Source organism: Oncorhynchus mykiss, chromosome 7 (genome assembly GCF_057628025.1).
Source record: "Oncorhynchus mykiss isolate SJ-2025 chromosome 7, ASM5762802v1, whole genome shotgun sequence".
NCBI lineage: Eukaryota > Metazoa > Chordata > Actinopteri > Salmoniformes > Salmonidae > Oncorhynchus > Oncorhynchus mykiss.
Window position 1 is genome coordinate 39,298,650 of NC_143028.1, and position 18,690 is coordinate 39,317,339.

An 18,690-nucleotide genomic window follows, 5' to 3' on the forward strand; every position below is an offset into this window, starting at 1 on the left:
CGGGAGCGCGCATCAATGAGACCAAGGCTCTCTGCCAGACCACTGACTCAAAGAGGTCTCATGAGCCCCTCCTTTATAGTAGAATCCTAATTCAAGTTTCAAAAGACAGTTGACATCTAGTGGAAGCTCTAGGAAGTGCAACCTCATCCATATCTCAATGTGTACTTGGTAGGCCAAGCTTTGAAAACTACAAACCTCTGATGTCCCACAGCTTGGTTGGATTTTCCTCAGGTTTTCGCCTGCCATATGAGTTCTGTTATACTCACAGACATCATTCTAACAGTTTTAGAAACTTCAGAGTGTTTTCTATCCAATACTAATACTAAAATGCATATATTAGCATCTGGGACAGAGTAGGAGGCAGTTCACTCTGGGCATGCTATTCATCCAAACGTGAAAATGCTGCCCCCTATCCCAAAAAGGCAGAAACGATAGGAGGGATGTTGGTTGGGGAGGATGGATGGGTGGGCATATAACGTGAACGTCTAGCAACCCAAACAAATTGGAATTTGTGTAACGTACACAAATACGTATTTAGGGAAGAAGATTGTGTAAGACACGCGGAATGTGTTGTGATGAAAATCGTGTAATGTTGCACTATTTTGTATGCCTGTCATGAATTTCAAATAAGTAATTGGTGTCTATTTCACAATAAGCTGTGATAGTGTGTTGGCCTCCAGAGCAAGATTCATGACAATAAACGTCAAGCTGAATTCAGATGGTGCCTCCACAATGGTTTATATGCCATGACAGACCGATATTACTGCAGGTCAAGGCACGACAGAAAAAAACATTTTTAATGGCGGCACCATATCCTTTTATCATATACACCTGAGGTTAATCAATATAGTGTAAATGAAAGGGATTTGTGTTCAAAGCACATTTGAGAAAGAAGACAGTATATCAATGCAATCTTTCCTGGGAGTAAAGGAAACATCCATCTATTGATTGAATTGTACCATAACCACACAGCCAGACAGCCAACTCTACATCAATCTCTTAGCTTATCAAAGAGTGTGACCATTACAGCAAGCAATATTAAAAGCAAACACGCAGCTGCAATTTCACTTAGGCAATATTGCTATACGTTTGAATAAAGATGTTGAGAATTTAACATACAAAAGCCAAAAGTATTGAATATGAGAAGGAACACAACACAATGCAGTTGAGTTTAAAGGTGCAATTTGCAGAAATTGCTCCGCCATTTCCTGGTTGCTCAAATTCTAATAGTTTGCCTAATTTCAGTTTGTGACCGATGTGAAATATATTTTTCATAAGCAAAAATATTGTATTTTCAGCTGTTTGAAGCTGGTGTAGAAAACTGAAAGTAAAACATAAAGCAAAACGTAATAATGGGAAGCATAGAAATTACACACATAGAACAGATATACCGCTTCTTAAACTTGCTTTTAATAGGAATCACATATCTATAACTCGCATTTCTATGTTAATTTGGTCAGCTCGCCCAAAAAGTTACATATTGCAGCTTTAATTCCTTGCAACACTGAAAGCTGGAGTGTTGTCATCATAATGGTTAGCAACAACACTGTATTCCAGTCCAAGATGGTGCTCTGCTACCCAAGCTTGCTGTTGAGCACAGAACAGGACAACAGAGTGTTGTTTTCCAGGATTGTTATTTTCTCCTTGCAGAGCAGCTGACATGCAGTGTATTCCTCGAGGAATGAAATTCCCACTGGCATTGAAGGATTTGTGTTTATGTACTGGGGCACGGGAGCCTGGGGAGAGGACGTGTGGCTGGTGTCCAGCAGAAAGGAACGAAGTACTTACACACAGCCAACTAGATAGCATAGCAGGAAAGGCACCTGCAATTACACTCCCCTCACACCACACACACACATTAAATATAACGACAACAACAACAACTCAATGTTATTTACTCCATACTCTGAGAAGCTTAAACGTCATTCAAGTTTCCCTCGAGATTGTATGTTTGTGTTCCTACAGTTGCCTACTGTATGTACACTGATCCTGCTATGGGTACATGCCCCAAATAAATGGAACAACGACATAAAGTGTCTTAATAGGGTGTTGGGACATAGATTCTACAGGTGTCTGGAACACTATTGGAAGAATGTGAACGCCATTCTTCCATGAGAATTTCCATAATTTGGTGTTCTGTTGATGGTGGTGGAAAACGCTGGCTCATGTCTCGCTCCAGAATCTCCCAAAGTATTCAGATGTGGTGACTGGGACGGCCGTGGCATATGGTTTACATCGTTTTCATGCTTATCAAACCATTCAGTGGCCCCTTGGAGCCAAAACAATGGTCAAAATAATGGCCTTCCCAGCATATGTATACATAATCCTAAACATGATGGGATGTTAATTGCTTAAATAACTCCGGAACAACACCGGTGTGGAAGCACCTGCTTTCAATACACTTTATATCCCCCATTTCCATGAATTGTTAGCTCTCTATATGACTAATAACTACATTCAAATAAATCACAGGGTTTGAGTATGATTTTCCAAGAATATTACTCAGTTACCTGCAAAGGTGTTTTTATCAAGAGAGTGAACACTGTCTCTGTACCGTAATGGAGTATAATTATTTTAACATGTCTACTAGTGTATATATGTCTGTATAAAAGCCTCTACCTTGTACTTGATACTAATATGGGAAACGGGTCAATAACACTATCACAGTACATCCCCTTAGGAAACACACGCATCTCACTTGTGTGTGTGTGTCTTTAATATGGTAGGAAGATGTGCCATGCGTGCTGTTGCAAATGGGTTCGGCAAATTACATTCTGTGTGGATGCTTCCTCTGGCAGTAGCCAGAGTGTAAAAATGTCTCTCAATACAGTATTTTGGAGTTATCAACTCAGGAGTTTATTTATGGAGATTACAAAATGTGTCATCCACTAATCAGATTATACAAAAACCCTGACAGCATACCCCTTCTGAAATACGGAGTCACAGATGACCTGTAAATGCCTTTTAGTAAACATTCTGCTGATATTTGCTGCTAACCCATCGGGTGTAAGGCAATGTGAACTCACACCCCTGTGTCCCTAGCAAGGAATAGAATAGAAGGAAATCTATCTCTGTCTCTTTCTTTCTTTCTCTCGCTCTCTCTAACTCAGTCGCACACGCACAGGCACGCACACACACACGCTCCCTTGCCAGTAGATCATACAGCTCAATCTGCATATTTGAGCTCACTATGCATGCACTCTGCTGCACAGGGAGCTTGTAGACAGCTGTCTGTTATACATTGTGGGCCCCCTGACAGCCACTCAGGCTGAGGCCCAGTGGAGCCCTGGGGATACACTGGTACTCAAGGCTGGAACCCATGGCCTTGCCCACCTACATAGGGTAATGAATATGAATACTGCACCACCCACATGCAGGATTTGATTGAGCTACTGGCTTCATGAGATGTAGTGTGGCAATATGGCAGATTGTTGTCAGCATCGCTTGTCATAGGCTGTCACCATCTTGAAGACATGCTAAGAGAGACACCCCTCATCGTGTCAAACGAGTGACTTACGATGTAAATGCTTCCCCGACCCATCACATCACTCTTGTGAGGTGTCACTACAGTATGCACTCATGGCTTGGGTGAATACTGTATGCAGTCAGGTCCAGAATTATTGGCACCCTTGACAAAGATGAGCAAAAAAGACTAAAATAAATAATAAAAATACTGAACTCTATTGCATGCTCAAATGAATGGGAACATGATATTATTTTATACTAATACAATTGCTCAGTGAAAGAGATTTTATTTAACAAGTCATCTTTTTTTTCAATACCTTTCAATACCTCATCTTGTGAGGACAATGTCACTGAGCCGTTTTCTAAAAGGTTTTGTGTGTTCTTAGACCATTCCTCCATACAGAATCCTTCCAGATCCTTGATCTCCATCATCTGTGCTTATGGACTGCTCTCTTCAATTCAAAGCACAGGTTTTTTAATGGGGTTCAAGTCTGGAAACTAAAATGTATATTTTGGGTTCAATTAACAATTTATTTGCTGAATTTGATGTGTGCTTGGGGTTATTGTTTTTCTGGAAGAGCCATTTGTGGCCAAGTTTCAGCCTCTTGGCATAGGCAAACATCCTGGTACTGGGTAAAGTTCATGATGCCGTCGCCCTTAGCAAGGGCCCCAAGACCAGTGAAAGCAAAATAGCACCACATTTGAACTTTATTTAACTAGGTAAGTCAGTTAAGAACAAATTCTTATTTTCAATTAAGGCCTAGGAACAGTGGGTTAACTGCCTGTTCAGGGGCAGAACGACAGATTTGTAACTTGTCAGCTCAGGGGTTTGAACTTGCAACCTTCTGGTTCCTTCGAGTCCAACACTGTAACCACTAGGCTACCCTGCCTCCATCATATTTTACATTAGGTATGAGATTACTTTCTGCATATGCATCTTTCTTTCGTTCTTAGATTTGTTGAATGCCATGAAAATAGAGCTCTTTGGCCATGCACATTTGCGGCGATAGAAATAATATCATTAAAAAACATTTTTGGTATAGAATTATAGCTCAGTATTTGTAATATTTATTTGCTACAGTATTTTTGGCTTATCTTTATCAAGGGTGCCAATAATTTTGGACCTGACTGTATACTATGGAGGCCTTCCACAATCTCCATTTCGTTTATTCCTGAGCTACTACACTCACTCTGATGTAAATTCATGTAGTCAGCTGTTAAATATACTGTAAGGACCATTGGTCCTATTATTATTACACTAGAAAGACAGCAACATAACGCAACTTCTCAGGTCAAAGTATTCCTTCTGTTCAAACACAACGCATCAGCTGAGTGGGAAGGACTCCACAAAGATACTCACAATGACCGATTGCGCCAGTACAGGGATATACACTCTGAGGTATACTCTTTTGTTTTGTTCTTAGCATTTGACTTATCAGACTCTAGCTTTGAAATGAATTTAATCTGCTCTTCAAGGACTTCTGTGGAAAACCGTGTAGGAACAAAAAATGGAAACCTACTTTCTAAGAAGAAACATTCCATCAATAGAATTCCTCCAACAGGAAGTAGAGTAACATTCTATAGGAAAATATTTCAAATTAACCTTGGTCTTTGAGAGGAAATATCTCCTTTCTTCATTCTTTCTGAAACAACATTGTGAGAATTAAAATTATGTTCCACTTCTCATTACTAAGAAGACATGTAACTCAAGGAGAAACACTTAATTGACAGGCTGACACGGTACCATGCATCGGAAGTGAGTCACCAGCCTCGAGGTGGCTTTTGTCATATGTATTAACATGTCTGATGTGATTGAAATGTTCTCTCCTTTCTTACACAATAAGTAATGGGTTTATTAAAATACAAACTAAAGTGGAGACGTCATCCCCAAACAGGGCCTTCGAGCCAGTGACCAGCCCTCCGCTAAATACATTAGATATGAAATCAAATCAACAATGAAAATATGAGGGTAGATCAGGATACTATTAACAATGTGTAAGGGCCGACGCCGGACAGGAGAAGCAGGTACGGGGAGTCAGACATTTATTCGGGAACAGACAAGGAAACAAGACAGGAACAGCGTCGGAACCCGGGTAACACGGACATGAGACAATTAATCCCGAAGCAGGGAACAGAGCTTGGGAACAGACAGGTATAGGGAAGGTAATGACACAAGTAATTGAGTCCACGTGAGTCCAATGGTCTCACCCAATTCCCACCTGGGCGACCCGGCCGAGACATGGGTGCAGGGCAAGCCGGCTGGTGGGAAACTCCCCACGAACCGGCAGGGGTGTGGGAGCCTGGCGATCCGGCTGAAGCATAGGAACGTGACAATCCGGCTGAGGCATGAACGCCTGTCGATCCGCTACGGCGTGGAAGCCTGATGATCCGGCGGAGACGGAACAGTCTGACAAGCCTGCTGGGCGAACAAAACCTGACAATCCGGCTGAGGCCCGACGTGGGACGGGCGCCCTCCGAGCCAACCGGGGCAAGGAAACCTCTTGAGCCAGCTAGGGCGTGGAAGCGCGACGAGCTGGCTAAGGCACCCCCGGTTCCATCGGTGGCGACCCAGAACCCACGTCACCACCAACTAGAACGCCAGTACTCCCCGATGGCTTTGGGATTCTGTAAGGGTCGACGCCAGACAGGAGAAGCAGGTACGAAGAGTCAGACATTTATTCGGGAACAGACAAGGAAACAAGACAGGAACAGCGTCGGAACCCGGGTAACACGGACATGAGACAATTAATCCCGAAGCAGGGAACAGAGCTTGGGAACAGACAGGTATAGGGAAGGTAATGACACAAGTAATTGATTCCACATGAGTCTAATGATTGCTGATGCGCGTGATAGGGGGAAGGCAGGTGTGCGTACTGATGGTGGCTTGAGTGCGTAATGCTGGGGATCCTGGAGCCCTCAAGCACCAGGGGGAGGAAGAGCGGGAGCAGGCGTGACAAAATGCATTTATTTCTAGATGGAGGACTATGATGAAGGTAAGTGGAAAGGGTTGAATACTAACTTTTTTCCAGGCAGTTTTCTGCACCTTTGTTTTGGCTTAGGCACTGGCACCAAACTATGAAATATGCACATCTGAAATTGTAATTGGCCATGGAGCCTGCCAAGCTTTTGTTAGGAACAATCCCAACAGGCTACAAACTACAAATTGCTACAGCCCTTGTTTATCACCGATCCCTCCACTTACTGTACTACCCTGCAGGGGTAGTAGGTGAATTTATGACATCTGTGAGAGAGGTTTGAGTGAGCGAGGCAAAGCAGGTGTTGCATTTAATCACTCCTGAAAGAGATGGGATCGATCCCATCTGATCCATCTGCCAAAACAAGACAGAATGTGCCAACAGGCAAAGGAGGTGACAGCCTAAATGATAGCACAAATATGATTAGAAATACGTGGATACCCTATTTTTCCAGATGTGTGCCTAAAGTAACAGTTAATGCGTATAACCATAGCATGAGAAAAAGCACCGTCATTCGAATGTGTTATCGTAACTCATTGCTGCAACAGCGTCCTACTGAAGCTAGAAGAGCTGTAGGACGAAGAGACTTAGAGACTTTGAGGAAACTGTTTGCTATAGGAGATAAGCTCTTCCTCACAGAAAGCTGCCGCCCGTATGCTAAAGTGACATAACTCAGAACTGAAAAACATTTTTCCTGGCTGAAAGGGAATTGTTTAGATTTCTACCAGTTTATCTCTCAGAAATATTCAAATACACAAATAACAAGAAAACATTTGGTACTCAAGCTTTGCCATCTTGGCTGCACATTCAGTTCAGATATTTCAGAAATATTGAACGTGTACAAAATGTCCTCATGCAACATATATACAATACCAGTCAAAAGTTTGGACACACCTACTCATTCAAGGGTTTTTCTTTATTTGGGCTATTTTCTACTTTGTAGAATAATAGTGAAGACATCAAAACTATAAAATAACACTTATGGAATCATGTAGTAACCAAAAAACTGTTAAACAAATGAAAATATATTTTATAATTGAGGTTCTTCAAAGTAGCCACTCTTTGCCTTGACAGCTTTGCACACTCTTGGCATTCTCTCAACAAGCGTCATGAGGAAGTCAATTAACAGGTGTACCTTGTTAAACGTGTTTGTGGAATTTCTTTCTTAATGTGTTTGAGTCAATCAGTTGTAGGGGGGTAGAAGATAGCCCTATTTGGTAAAAGACTAAGTCCATATTATGGCAAGAACAGCTCAAATAAGCAAAGAGAAACAACAGTCCATCATTACTTTAAGACATGTTGGTCAGTCAATGTGGAAAAAGTCAAGAACTTTGAATGTTTATTCAAGTGCAGTTGCAAAAACCATCAAGCAGTATGATGAAACTGGCTCTCATGAGGACCGTCACAGGAAAGGAAGACCCAGAGTTACTTCTGCTGCAGAGGATAAGTTCATTAGAGTTACCAGCCTCAGAAATTGCAGCCCAAATAAATGCTTCATAGAGTTCAAGTAACAGACACATCTCAACATCAACTGCTAAGAGGAGACTGTGTGAATCAGGCCTTCATGGTCGAATTGCAATGGACATTAGACTGGTGGAAATTTGTCCTTTTTGGTTTGAAAAATTTGAGATTTTTGGTTCCTACCGCCTTGTGTGGGTGAACGGATGATCTCCGCATGTGTATTTCCCACCATAACGCATGGAGAAGGAGGTGTTGTGTTGTGGGGGTGCTTTGCTGGTTACACTGTATTTGATTTATATAGAATTCAAGGCACACTTAACCAGCATGGCTACCACAGCATTCTGTAGCGATACGCCATCCATCCCTCTGGTTTGGGCATATAGGGACTATCATTGTTTTTCAACAGGACAATGATCCAACACACCTACAGGCTGTGCAAGGGCTATTTCACCAAGAAGGATGGATTGAGTGATGGATTGCTGCATATGATAACCTTGCCTCCACAATCCCTAGACCTCAACCAAATTGAGATGGCTTGGGATGAGTCGGACCACAGAGTGAAGGAAAAGCAGCCAACAAGTGCTCAGCATATGTGAGAACTCCTTCAAGACTGTTGGAAAAGCATTCCAGGTTAAGCTGGTTGAGAGAATGCCAAGAGTGTGCAGCGGTGTCATCAAGGCAAAGCGTGGCTATTTGAAGAATCTCAAATATAAAATACATTTTTTGGTTACTACATGATTTTGGTTACCATATGTGTTATTTCACAGTTTTGATGTGTTCACTATTATTCTACAATGTAGAAAATAGTAAGAATAAAGAAAAACCCTTGAAGGAGTAGGTGTCCTAAAACTTTTGACCGATAGGGTATATATATATATATATATATATATATATATATATATATATATATATATATATACACATACAGTATATATTCAATAATTATATTCAATAGCAATACAATGATCATTCTTCATCAGCCGCAGCATATTACTGTGGGTTGAAACTGTGTATAAAGTTCAGCCTTCACCAGTTTCTAAGAAGTGGTGATAACCAAAGCAATTCATTTTGCTCTTTTAACTTGTTAAGAATTTATGAACAGAAGTGTGTGCTAAAATAGAAAATACAATATAAGCAAGTATGTTTCACAATGGAAAATATACAGAAATTCAACTTGCTTTTGAAAAGTAATTAATGATTCTATTTCATCATGTAAGAATATTCAGCAGAACTGAAAATTATAGTTCTCAGTTCTGATGGGTTAAGACCAACCCGTAGTAATTTAAACATTCTGTGGATATGAAGCACTTTTACAGCTAGAATCTGCAGTTGCAAAATCTATTTTTGGAGTTATAAATGAATGATATAAATGAATGACATACCTATTGATTCTTGAGGAATACAGTGTATAACTTACAAATGCCTCGTGAGCTTAGTTTAACTGTCATAACCCATCAGAACCCAAAATATTGTATAAGCTTGTTTTACTCCAATGATTGTAAACAACGTAAATGTAAACAAACACTGTATAGCCAAAAAAACATGGTTAAAACTATACTTTTGATATAATGGATGGCCAGTCCTTTCATCAGCTCAGTCTATGATTTTGAAAGTGATTACATTTCTCTATGTCCATCCTTCAGTGTTTTACTAAAACAGAGACAGGGATGGGCTTTGTTATTGTTTCAACTGCAGATTCTAGCTTTAATTGAGCAACACTGTCAACACAATTAATAAGATGTTAAAACACATGCTGTTCTTTTAATGAATAAAAGTCATCAAACTGATATGGGAAAATAATATATTATATGCCATTTAGCAGTCGCTTTAATTCGAAGTGACTTATATGCATGCATACATTCTATGTAGGGATGTTCCCAGGAATCAAACCCACTATCCTGACATTTGGAAGGGCCATACTCTACCAACTGAGCTACAGAGGACGATGGAAGGTACAGAAAGCGTGAGGAGGCTTGACAGGTGGTTATATAAATGAATCTCAACACAAAGTCCCTCCTATGAAAGAGAGGTAGGACTCCGAGGCTGGTAGGGAGAGGAAGCTAAACTCTCGACAGAGAGAATGGCTTAACACCCCATGGTTAGCAGAGGATGATAATGTTTGCGCAATCTATTGGATACCGGGAACGATCCGTTGGAGATCACTTGGCCTTGGCTCCCCACAGATGCCGGTAAAGAGGGTGTTGGTCAGCTATAGGCTAGTGGCACACAAACACCTTTGTCTCCCGAGGGCAATTTGGCAAGCTAACACTTGCTGACGGTCTTAGGAAACATGAGCAAGAGGAAGATAAGCAGCTCCAGGAGCTGAAAGCAGCAGAGAGGAGATGTCTGTCTGGAAACTCCACTCTCCATTTCTGATGCCTCAGCCTTGGACATATCTTAAGCTGTTGGAAAAGTTTCAATGTGTTCAGGAGAGAGAGAGACGTGTTATAGCCTGACAAGCAGGTGACAATGTATGGCTCAGTTATCACTATAAAGAGTCTGTGGTTGGTTTCTTACCTCCAGAGTGAGATGGGGGACCACACAGCAGCACCACCCCCTGTCCCTCGCGAACTGACACCGAGCTTCTTCTGTGGGTCTTGAAGTTTTCCATGTCTGAAAAATAATAGGCATTATGTAATACTCCCTGCTGGATTGTGGCCCGACAAATCTTTGATAGTGTGCAAGACAAAACAAACAAAAACAACATGTTTGTGCAGAGCAAGAAAACAGAACACACACATTTGAGAAATCAAAAGAAAAGAGAGAATAACTTTGGGTCAAATTGAACAATCTCAGGTGTGCTGCAACTGTGCTGCACATCTAACATCTAACTCAAAAAAGTAAACATTGGTCAGAAAGGAAAGTAGTGGGAAGTACACCTGCTCGTCGGACATCTCATTTGGTGGAGGAGGAACAATGGGCTGGGGCTGTTTTTCATGGTTCGGGCTAGGCCTCAGACTATTATTCTTCCTCCATCAAACTTTACAGTTAGCACTATGTATTGGGGCAGGTAGCGTTCTCCTGGAATCCGCCAAACCCAATGTGTTTCATGAAGCTCCCAATGAACAGTTATTGTGCTGACATTGCTGCTAGAGGCAGTGAGTGTTGTAACTGAGGACAGATGATTTTTACGCACTACGAGCTTCAGCGGTCCCATTCTGTGAGTTTGTGTGGCCTACCACTTCGTGGCTGGGCAGTTGCTGCTCCTAGACGTTTCCACTTCACAATAACAGAAGTTACAGTTGACCGTTCAGCTCTAGCAGGAGAGAAATTTGATGAACTGACTTGTTGGAAAGGTATGCATCCTATGACTGTGTCATGTTGAAAGTCATTGAGCTCTTCAGTATAGGCCATTCTACTGACAAAGTTTGTCTATTGAGATTGCATGGCTGTGTGCTCGATTTCATACACCCATTAGCAACAGTTGTGGCTGAAATATCTGAATCCACTCATTTGAAAGGGTGTCCACAAACTTTTGGTAATGTAGTGTATATTTAGCTGGAGATGAATAGTCATGATGGAAATCCCTGTGAGCCTTGCCGTGTGCTGTACGTATACACATTTGGGGGTGGTAAACAGCCTTAAGCTCTGCCTCAGGCTAAATCCCCCTGTGACTGAGTGTTTACTGAGGGATCCCAAGCCTCAATATGAGAAAAATGTCACACAGTTGCATCATTAGCTTCAGCCCGGATGTTTTGATGGTCCAATAAAAATAATACTAATAAAAATAGTTAAAAAATTCAAAAATCATGTTAAACACCATTATCGCACACAGAGTGAGTCCATGCAACTTACACTGCCTGCTTTCCACATTTTTTTACTTAACAGTCTTATTCTAAAATTGATAAAATAGTTATTTTTTCTTCATCAATCTACACACAATACCCCATCATTGCAAAGCAAACACAGAATATATATATTTTTTTATCACATTTACATACAGTTGATTTCGGAAGATTACATACACCTTCGCCAAATACATTTAAACTAAATTTTTCACAATTCCTGACATCTAATTCAAGAAAAAATTCCCTGTCTTAGGTCAGTTAGGATCACCACTTTATTTTAAGAATGTGAAATGTCAGAATAATAGTAAAGATAATTATTTATTTCAGATGTAATTTATTTCATCACATTCCCAGTGGGTCAGAAGTTTACATACACTCTTATTAGCATTTGGTAGCATTGCCTTTAAATTGTTTAACTTGGGTCAAACGTTTCAGGTAGCCTTCCACAAGCGTCACACAATAAGTTGTGCAAAGCTGTCATATATTTTGTGAAGCGCACCAGTCCCTCCTGCAGCAAAGAACCCCCACAGCATGATGCTGCCATCCCCTGTGCTTCACGGTTGGGATGGTGTTCTTCGGCTTGCAAGCATCCCCCTTTTTCCTCCAAACATAATGATGGTCATTATGGCCAAACAGTTCTATTTTTGTTTCATCAGACCAGAGGACATTTCTCCAAAAAGTACAATCTTTGTCCCCATGTGCAGTTGCAAACCGTAGTCTGGCTTTTTTATGGCGGTTTTGGAGCAGTGGCTTCTTCCTTGCTGAGCGGCCTTTCAGATTATGTCGATATAGGACTCATTTTACTGTGGACTCCAGCATCTTCACAAGGTCTTTTGCTGTTGTTCTGGGATTGATTTGCACTTTTCACACCAAAGTACGTTCATCTCTAGGAGACAGAAAGCGTCTCCTTCCTGAGCGGTATGACGGCTGCGTAGTCCCATTGTGTTTATACTTGCGTACTATTTTTTGTGCAGATGAACGTTAGGCGTTTGGAAATTGCTCCTAAGGATGAACCAGACTTGTGGAGATTTTTTCTGAGGTCTTGGCTTATTTCTTTTGATTTTCCCATGATGTCAAGCAAAGAGGCATAGAGTTTGAAGGTAAGCCTTGAAATACATCCACAGCTACACCTCCAATTGACTCAAATGATGTCAATTAGCCTATCAGAAGCTTTTAAAGCCATGACATGATTTTCTGGAATTTTCCAGCTGTTTAAAGGCACAGTCAACTTAGTGTATGTACACTTCTGACCCACTGGAATTGTGATTCTGTGAATTATAAGTGAAATAATCTGTCTGTAAATAATTGTTGAAATTACACAATTACTTGTGTCCTGCACAAAGTAGATGTCCTAACCGACTTGTCAAAACTATAGTTTAGTATCAAAACTATAGTTTAGTATACAGTATACAGTGGTTGATAAACAAGTTTTAATGACTCCAACCTAAGTGTATGTAAACTTCCGACTTTAACTGTAAGTATTCAGAAGCTTTACTCAGTAATTTGTTGAAGCACCTTTGGCAGTGATTACAGTCTCGAGTCTACTTAGGTATGACACTACATGCTTGGAGCACCTGTATTTGGGGAGTTTTTCCCATTCTTCTCTGCAGATGCCCTCAATCGTCACTTCACAGCTATTTTCAGGTCTCTCAGAAATGTTTGATCGGGTTCAAGTCTGGGCTATGGCTGGACCACTCAAGGTCTTTCAGAGACTTGTCCCGAAGCCACTCCTACATTGTCTTGCCTGTGTGCTTAGTGTCATTGTCCTGTTGGAAGGTGAACATTCGCTCCAGTCTGAGGTCCTGAGTGCTCTGGAGCAGGTTCTCGTCAAGGATCTCTCTGTACTTTGCTCTGTTCATCTTTCCCTCGATCCTGACTAGTCTCCCAGCCCCTGATGCTGAAAAACATCTCCACAGCAATATGCTGCCACCAACATGCTTCACCGTAGGGATGGTACCAGGTTTCCTTCAGACGTGATGCTTGGCATTCAGGCCAAAGAGTTCAATCTTAGTTTCATCAAGCCAGATAATCTTGTTTTTTGGCAAACTCCAAGCGGGCTGTCATGTGCCTTTTTACTCAGGAATGGCTTCCATCTGGCAACTCTACCATGAAGGCGTCATTGGTGGAGTGTTGCAGAGATGGTTGTCCTTCTGGAAGGTTCTCCCATCTCAACAGAGGAATTCTAGAGGTCTGTCAGAGTGACCATTGGGTTTTTGGTCACCCCCCTGACCAAGATCCTTCTCCCCCGATTGCACAATTTGACCGGACGGCCAGTTCTAGGAAGAGTCTTGGTGATTCCAAACTTCTTTCAATTAATAATGATGGATGCCACTGTGTTCTTGGGGACCTTCAATGCTGCAGAAATGTTTTGGTAACCTTCCCCAGATCTGTGCCTCGACACAATCCTGTTTTGGAGCTCAACGGACAATTCCTTCGGCCTCATGGCTTGGTTTTTGCTCTGACATGCACTGTCATCTGTGGGACCTTATATAGACAGGTGTATGCCTTTCCAAATCATGTCCAATCAATTGAATTTACAACAGGTGGACTCTATTCAAGTTGTAGAAACATCTCAAGGATGATCAATAGAAACAGGACGCACATGAGCTGAAATTCTAGTCAAATAGCAAAGGGTCTGAATTTTTATATACATTAGCAAAAAATATATAAAAACAGTTTTTGCTTTGTCATTATGGTGTATTGTGTGTACATTGCCGAATAATTTATTTTATTTAATCCATTTTAGAATACAGCCGTAAAGTAACAAAGTGTGAAAAAAGTCAAGGGGTCTGAATACTTTCCGAAGGCACTGTATATACAGTACCAGTCAAAAGTTTGGACACATCTACTCATTCCAGGGTTTTTCTTTATTTTACTATTTTCTACATTGTAGAATAATAGTGATGACATCAGAACGATAAAATAACACATATGGAATCATGTAGCAACCAAAAAAGTGTTAAACAAATCAAAATATATTTTATATTTGAGACACTTCAAAGTAGCCACCCTTAGCCTTGATGACAGCTTTGCACACTCTTGGCATTCTCTCAACTAGGTTCATTAGGTAGTCACCTGGAAGCTAATTTACGGAAATGATTTCTTTCTGCGTTTGAGCCAATCAGTTGTGTTGTGACATGGTAGGGGTTTCACACAGAAGATAGCTCTATTTGGTAAAAGACCAAGTCCATATTATGGCAAGAACAGCTAAAATAAGCAATGAGAAACAACAGTCCATCATTACTTTAAGACATGAAGGTCAGTCAATATGGAACATTTCAAGAACTTTGAAACTTTCTTCAAGTGCAGTTGCCATAATGCGCTATGTTGAGTCCCACCACAGGAAAGGAAGACCCAGAGTTATCTCTGCTGCAGAGGATAAGTTCATTACAGTTACCAGCCTCAGAAATTGCAGCCCAAATAAATCCTTCACAGAGTTATGACTGACAAATATCAACATTAACAAGGAGACTGTGTGAATCAAGCCTTAATGGTCGAATTGCTACAAGGACCACAATAAGTAGAGACTTGCTTGGATCAAGAAAATGAGCAATGGACATTAGACCGGTGGAAATCTGTACTTTGGTCTTTGTGAGACACAAAGTAGGTGAACGGATGATCTCCACATGTGTGGTTCCCACCGTGAAGCATGGAGGAGTAGGTGTGATGGTGTGGTGGTGCTTTGCTGGTGACACTGTCTGTGACTAATTTAGAATTCAAGGCACACTTAACCAGCATGGCTACCACAGCATTCTGCAGAGATACGCCATCCCATCTGGTTTGCACTAGTATAATTTGTTTTTTTACAGGACATACTTCCAGGTTGTGTAAGAACTATTTAACCAAGAAGGAGAGTGATGGAGTGCTGCTTGAGAAGACCTGCCCTCCACAATCACCCGACCTCAACCTAATTGAGATGGTTTGGGATGAGTTGGACCTCAGAGGTAAGGAAAAGCAGACAACAAGTGCTCAGCATATGTGGGAACTCCTTCAAGACTGTTGGAAAAGCATTATAGGTGAAGCTGTTTGAGAGAATGCCAGGAGTGTGCAAAGCTGTCATCAAGGCAAAGGGTGGCTACTTTGAAGTGTCTAAACTCTCAAATATATTTTGATTTGTTTAACACGTTTTTGATTATATTATATTATATATTGTATTTGGTCAAGATTTCACAACGCAGTGGACCGCTCACGTCCCTTGACCTCTCCCCCAGACCTACAGCACCGTTTAGATGTCAATGCCATCACTCAGCAAAACGCCTGTCACTCAGTCAGAGTCTGCAGAGCAAATATGGATACTCTGAACTTCTTCCAAAAGAGAGGCAGAAAAAGCGAGCAGGTTGAGCATGAGCAGGCAGCAGTGATTGAGAGGGCAGAACTGCCAGAAAGTCAAAGTGCAATCACAGCAGCAGCAGGTTTAGCCACAGGTTTGTGCAGGGAAGGTGGTAGCTAATGCTAATAACCTAGTGTTAGCGCTCAGCCTCCTTTAGTTATTGGGTGTCAGACAGAGTTAGCGAAATGCTTGTTCTGAGACTGAAGAGATGAGAGAACACTTTTCTGACTGAAGTAGAGCCCCCCTGTGGACTGAAGCTGAACTTTACTACAACTAGATATTTAACCCTGTTTAAAATGAACAATGTTGAGGTGGTAGAATTGAAAAAATGAAATTAATCATAGAGGTCTTATTCCATTCTACAGGTAAACATGCTTGTCTCATGTCTGTTATTTCCATATACAGTAGTCTAAGCAACTATTTGTAAAAAACTGCCAATTATTAAAATGGTTAAATTATTTGTATATACTTTTCTTTATTCAGGGGAGCCCAATTGAGACCACATCTCATTTGCAATGGTGCCCTGATGACAAAAATTCAACACAACAACAAAAAGATAAAAACTACAAGACAGCTATAAATATATAACTTCAGGTTATTACAACAAGTTATAACAATGAATTGAAACAATTGGACACTTCAGTGAACTAATTTAACAACAGAGTTTTAAACTGCCCTATTGACACCAGGAAATCCAGGTGTAATTTGTTTTGTAAGGCAATCCATAACTGTGGTGCGTTAAGACTGAAAGCGGATTTACCAAATGTTGTGGAGACAAGCGGGACCGAGAGTTACCCAACCCTGCAAACAGGTTTGGTTTCTCATATTGGTTTCTCATTTCTCATATGTATATTTCAACAGGGAAGTGAGGTATATTGGACACTTGTGGAGCAGAGCTTTGTCAACAAGATGGGAGTAATGAAGTGATCTACAGGATCTACTTCATTGTGCTTTTATTTGTTTTACTCTTTTTAATCACTTAACTACATACTTTTTCTATTGTTGTTGCGTTGTCGAGAGGCGAACCTGCGAGTTAGCATTTCATTGCACTGTGTACTCTTTTTAGATCATGAGTATATGACAAATAAACTAACTTGGACTTGAACTTAGAAGGGAAGCGGGTCATTCCATGAGCATGAGAAAAGTGTAACGATCGTTGTTGGAGTGAGGTGAGGACCAAAGTTCAGCCGTGGTATGTGTTCATGATGATATTTATTTAAACTCAGAACACTAAACAAAATAACAAAGAGAAAGAAACGAAAGTGAAACAGTTCTGTAAGGTGACAAAACACACTAGACAGAAAATAACCACCCACGAAACACACTAGACAGAAAATAAACACCCACGAAACACACTAGACAGAAAATAAACACCCACGAAACACAAGTCTCAATCAGAGACAACTAACGACACCTGCCTCTGATTGAGAGCCATACCAGGCCAAACGCAAAAACACAATATAGAAAACGGAACATAGACAACCCACCCAACTCACGCCCTGACCATACTAAAACAAAGACATAACAAAGGAACTAAGGTCAGAACGTGACACAAAGCTACGACGGTGTCTTGGAAGAGAGACACGTGATCCTATACAAATGTACGCCAGGTTTGAAATGATTATGTTACAAAGTCAAATATTATATCTGTTTGGGCTTCTTGCAGTCAATTTCTTGCGGACCACCAGTTGGGGAACCCTGCAGTAAACAGTGTTCAATCAATTGAACACTCTACACAAACAACCATTTGATTAGCACTCCTCCTATTACGTCTTGGATATTTAATAGGGTATCAAACAGCATATACAACACGGTGCAACCATACAAGAATCACTACCACAAGATTATTACAGTTATTCACACTAGATTACAATCATTGTTGCACGGCTGAGCCTGCCGAGAAAGAAATATCACAGCCGAGGCAGACGGAAAAATAACTTTCATCATGTAATTTCACTCCTGAAATTATGAAGTCGTAGTCTCGGGAACATCAAGAAGGCGATATTAGACCCAAAATGTTAAGGATGAAATCAACAAGGCCCAAATAAATAGGGCCTCCAAAAACAAAGGAGGACTCCAGTATGCAGAAGGTATTTTGCTTAGCCTAAGTCACACATGAAGGATTTTAATGGCTCCAGTGGTTATCAGGTTTCGATTGTGTTTTATTCATCACTCTCACTACCGCAAACATTACAAAGCAATTCAAAAATGGCTTAGAAACTAAAATTACCTTTTTATTGAAACTAATTTATGTTTGACAATTGATGGAAAACAATAGCAGGTCGCAACAGACTCCTGCAATTTCCCTCGACCATTGTTGCCCGGCGGATCTGGGTAAAGGTAATTCGGAAAGCAAAGAGCAGTCTTCATGGATGAGTGTGCAGAGCGTCTCGGGTGGGACCTGGATAAATATGGGAACTGCAATCGGGAACTTCTCAATTCCTTTCAAGAGGCTGTGAGCAGTGATTCGATTTGGAATAATGCCATACCTACCACAGACATGAAAGGGGAAGTTACGCAAAACTGTGTTGGGGGGGGGGGGGGGGGGGGGGGAGCTGCACAGACTGATGCTGTAGATATCACACAAAGACAAAACAGCAGCAGTCGAGCTTGTGGACAAATTCCCCTGATTTTTCTCTTATCCCTTTGATATTTCCCGAACACTACTGAA

General features: G+C 41.1%; 1 protein-coding gene across 3 annotated transcripts in view; it reads right to left on the reverse strand.

Moving 5' to 3' along the window:
• Nucleotides 1-18,690, reverse strand: part of cntn4 (contactin 4) — a 174,540-nt gene that overhangs the window by 88,329 nt on the left and 67,521 nt on the right. For all 3 annotated transcript variants that reach the window (XM_021609437.3, XM_090240932.1, XM_021609440.3), the window contains one exon: nt 10,419-10,514. In XM_021609437.3, coding sequence (XP_021465112.1) covers nt 10,419-10,514 — 96 coding nt within the window. The remainder of the gene's footprint in view (nt 1-10,418; nt 10,515-18,690) is intronic.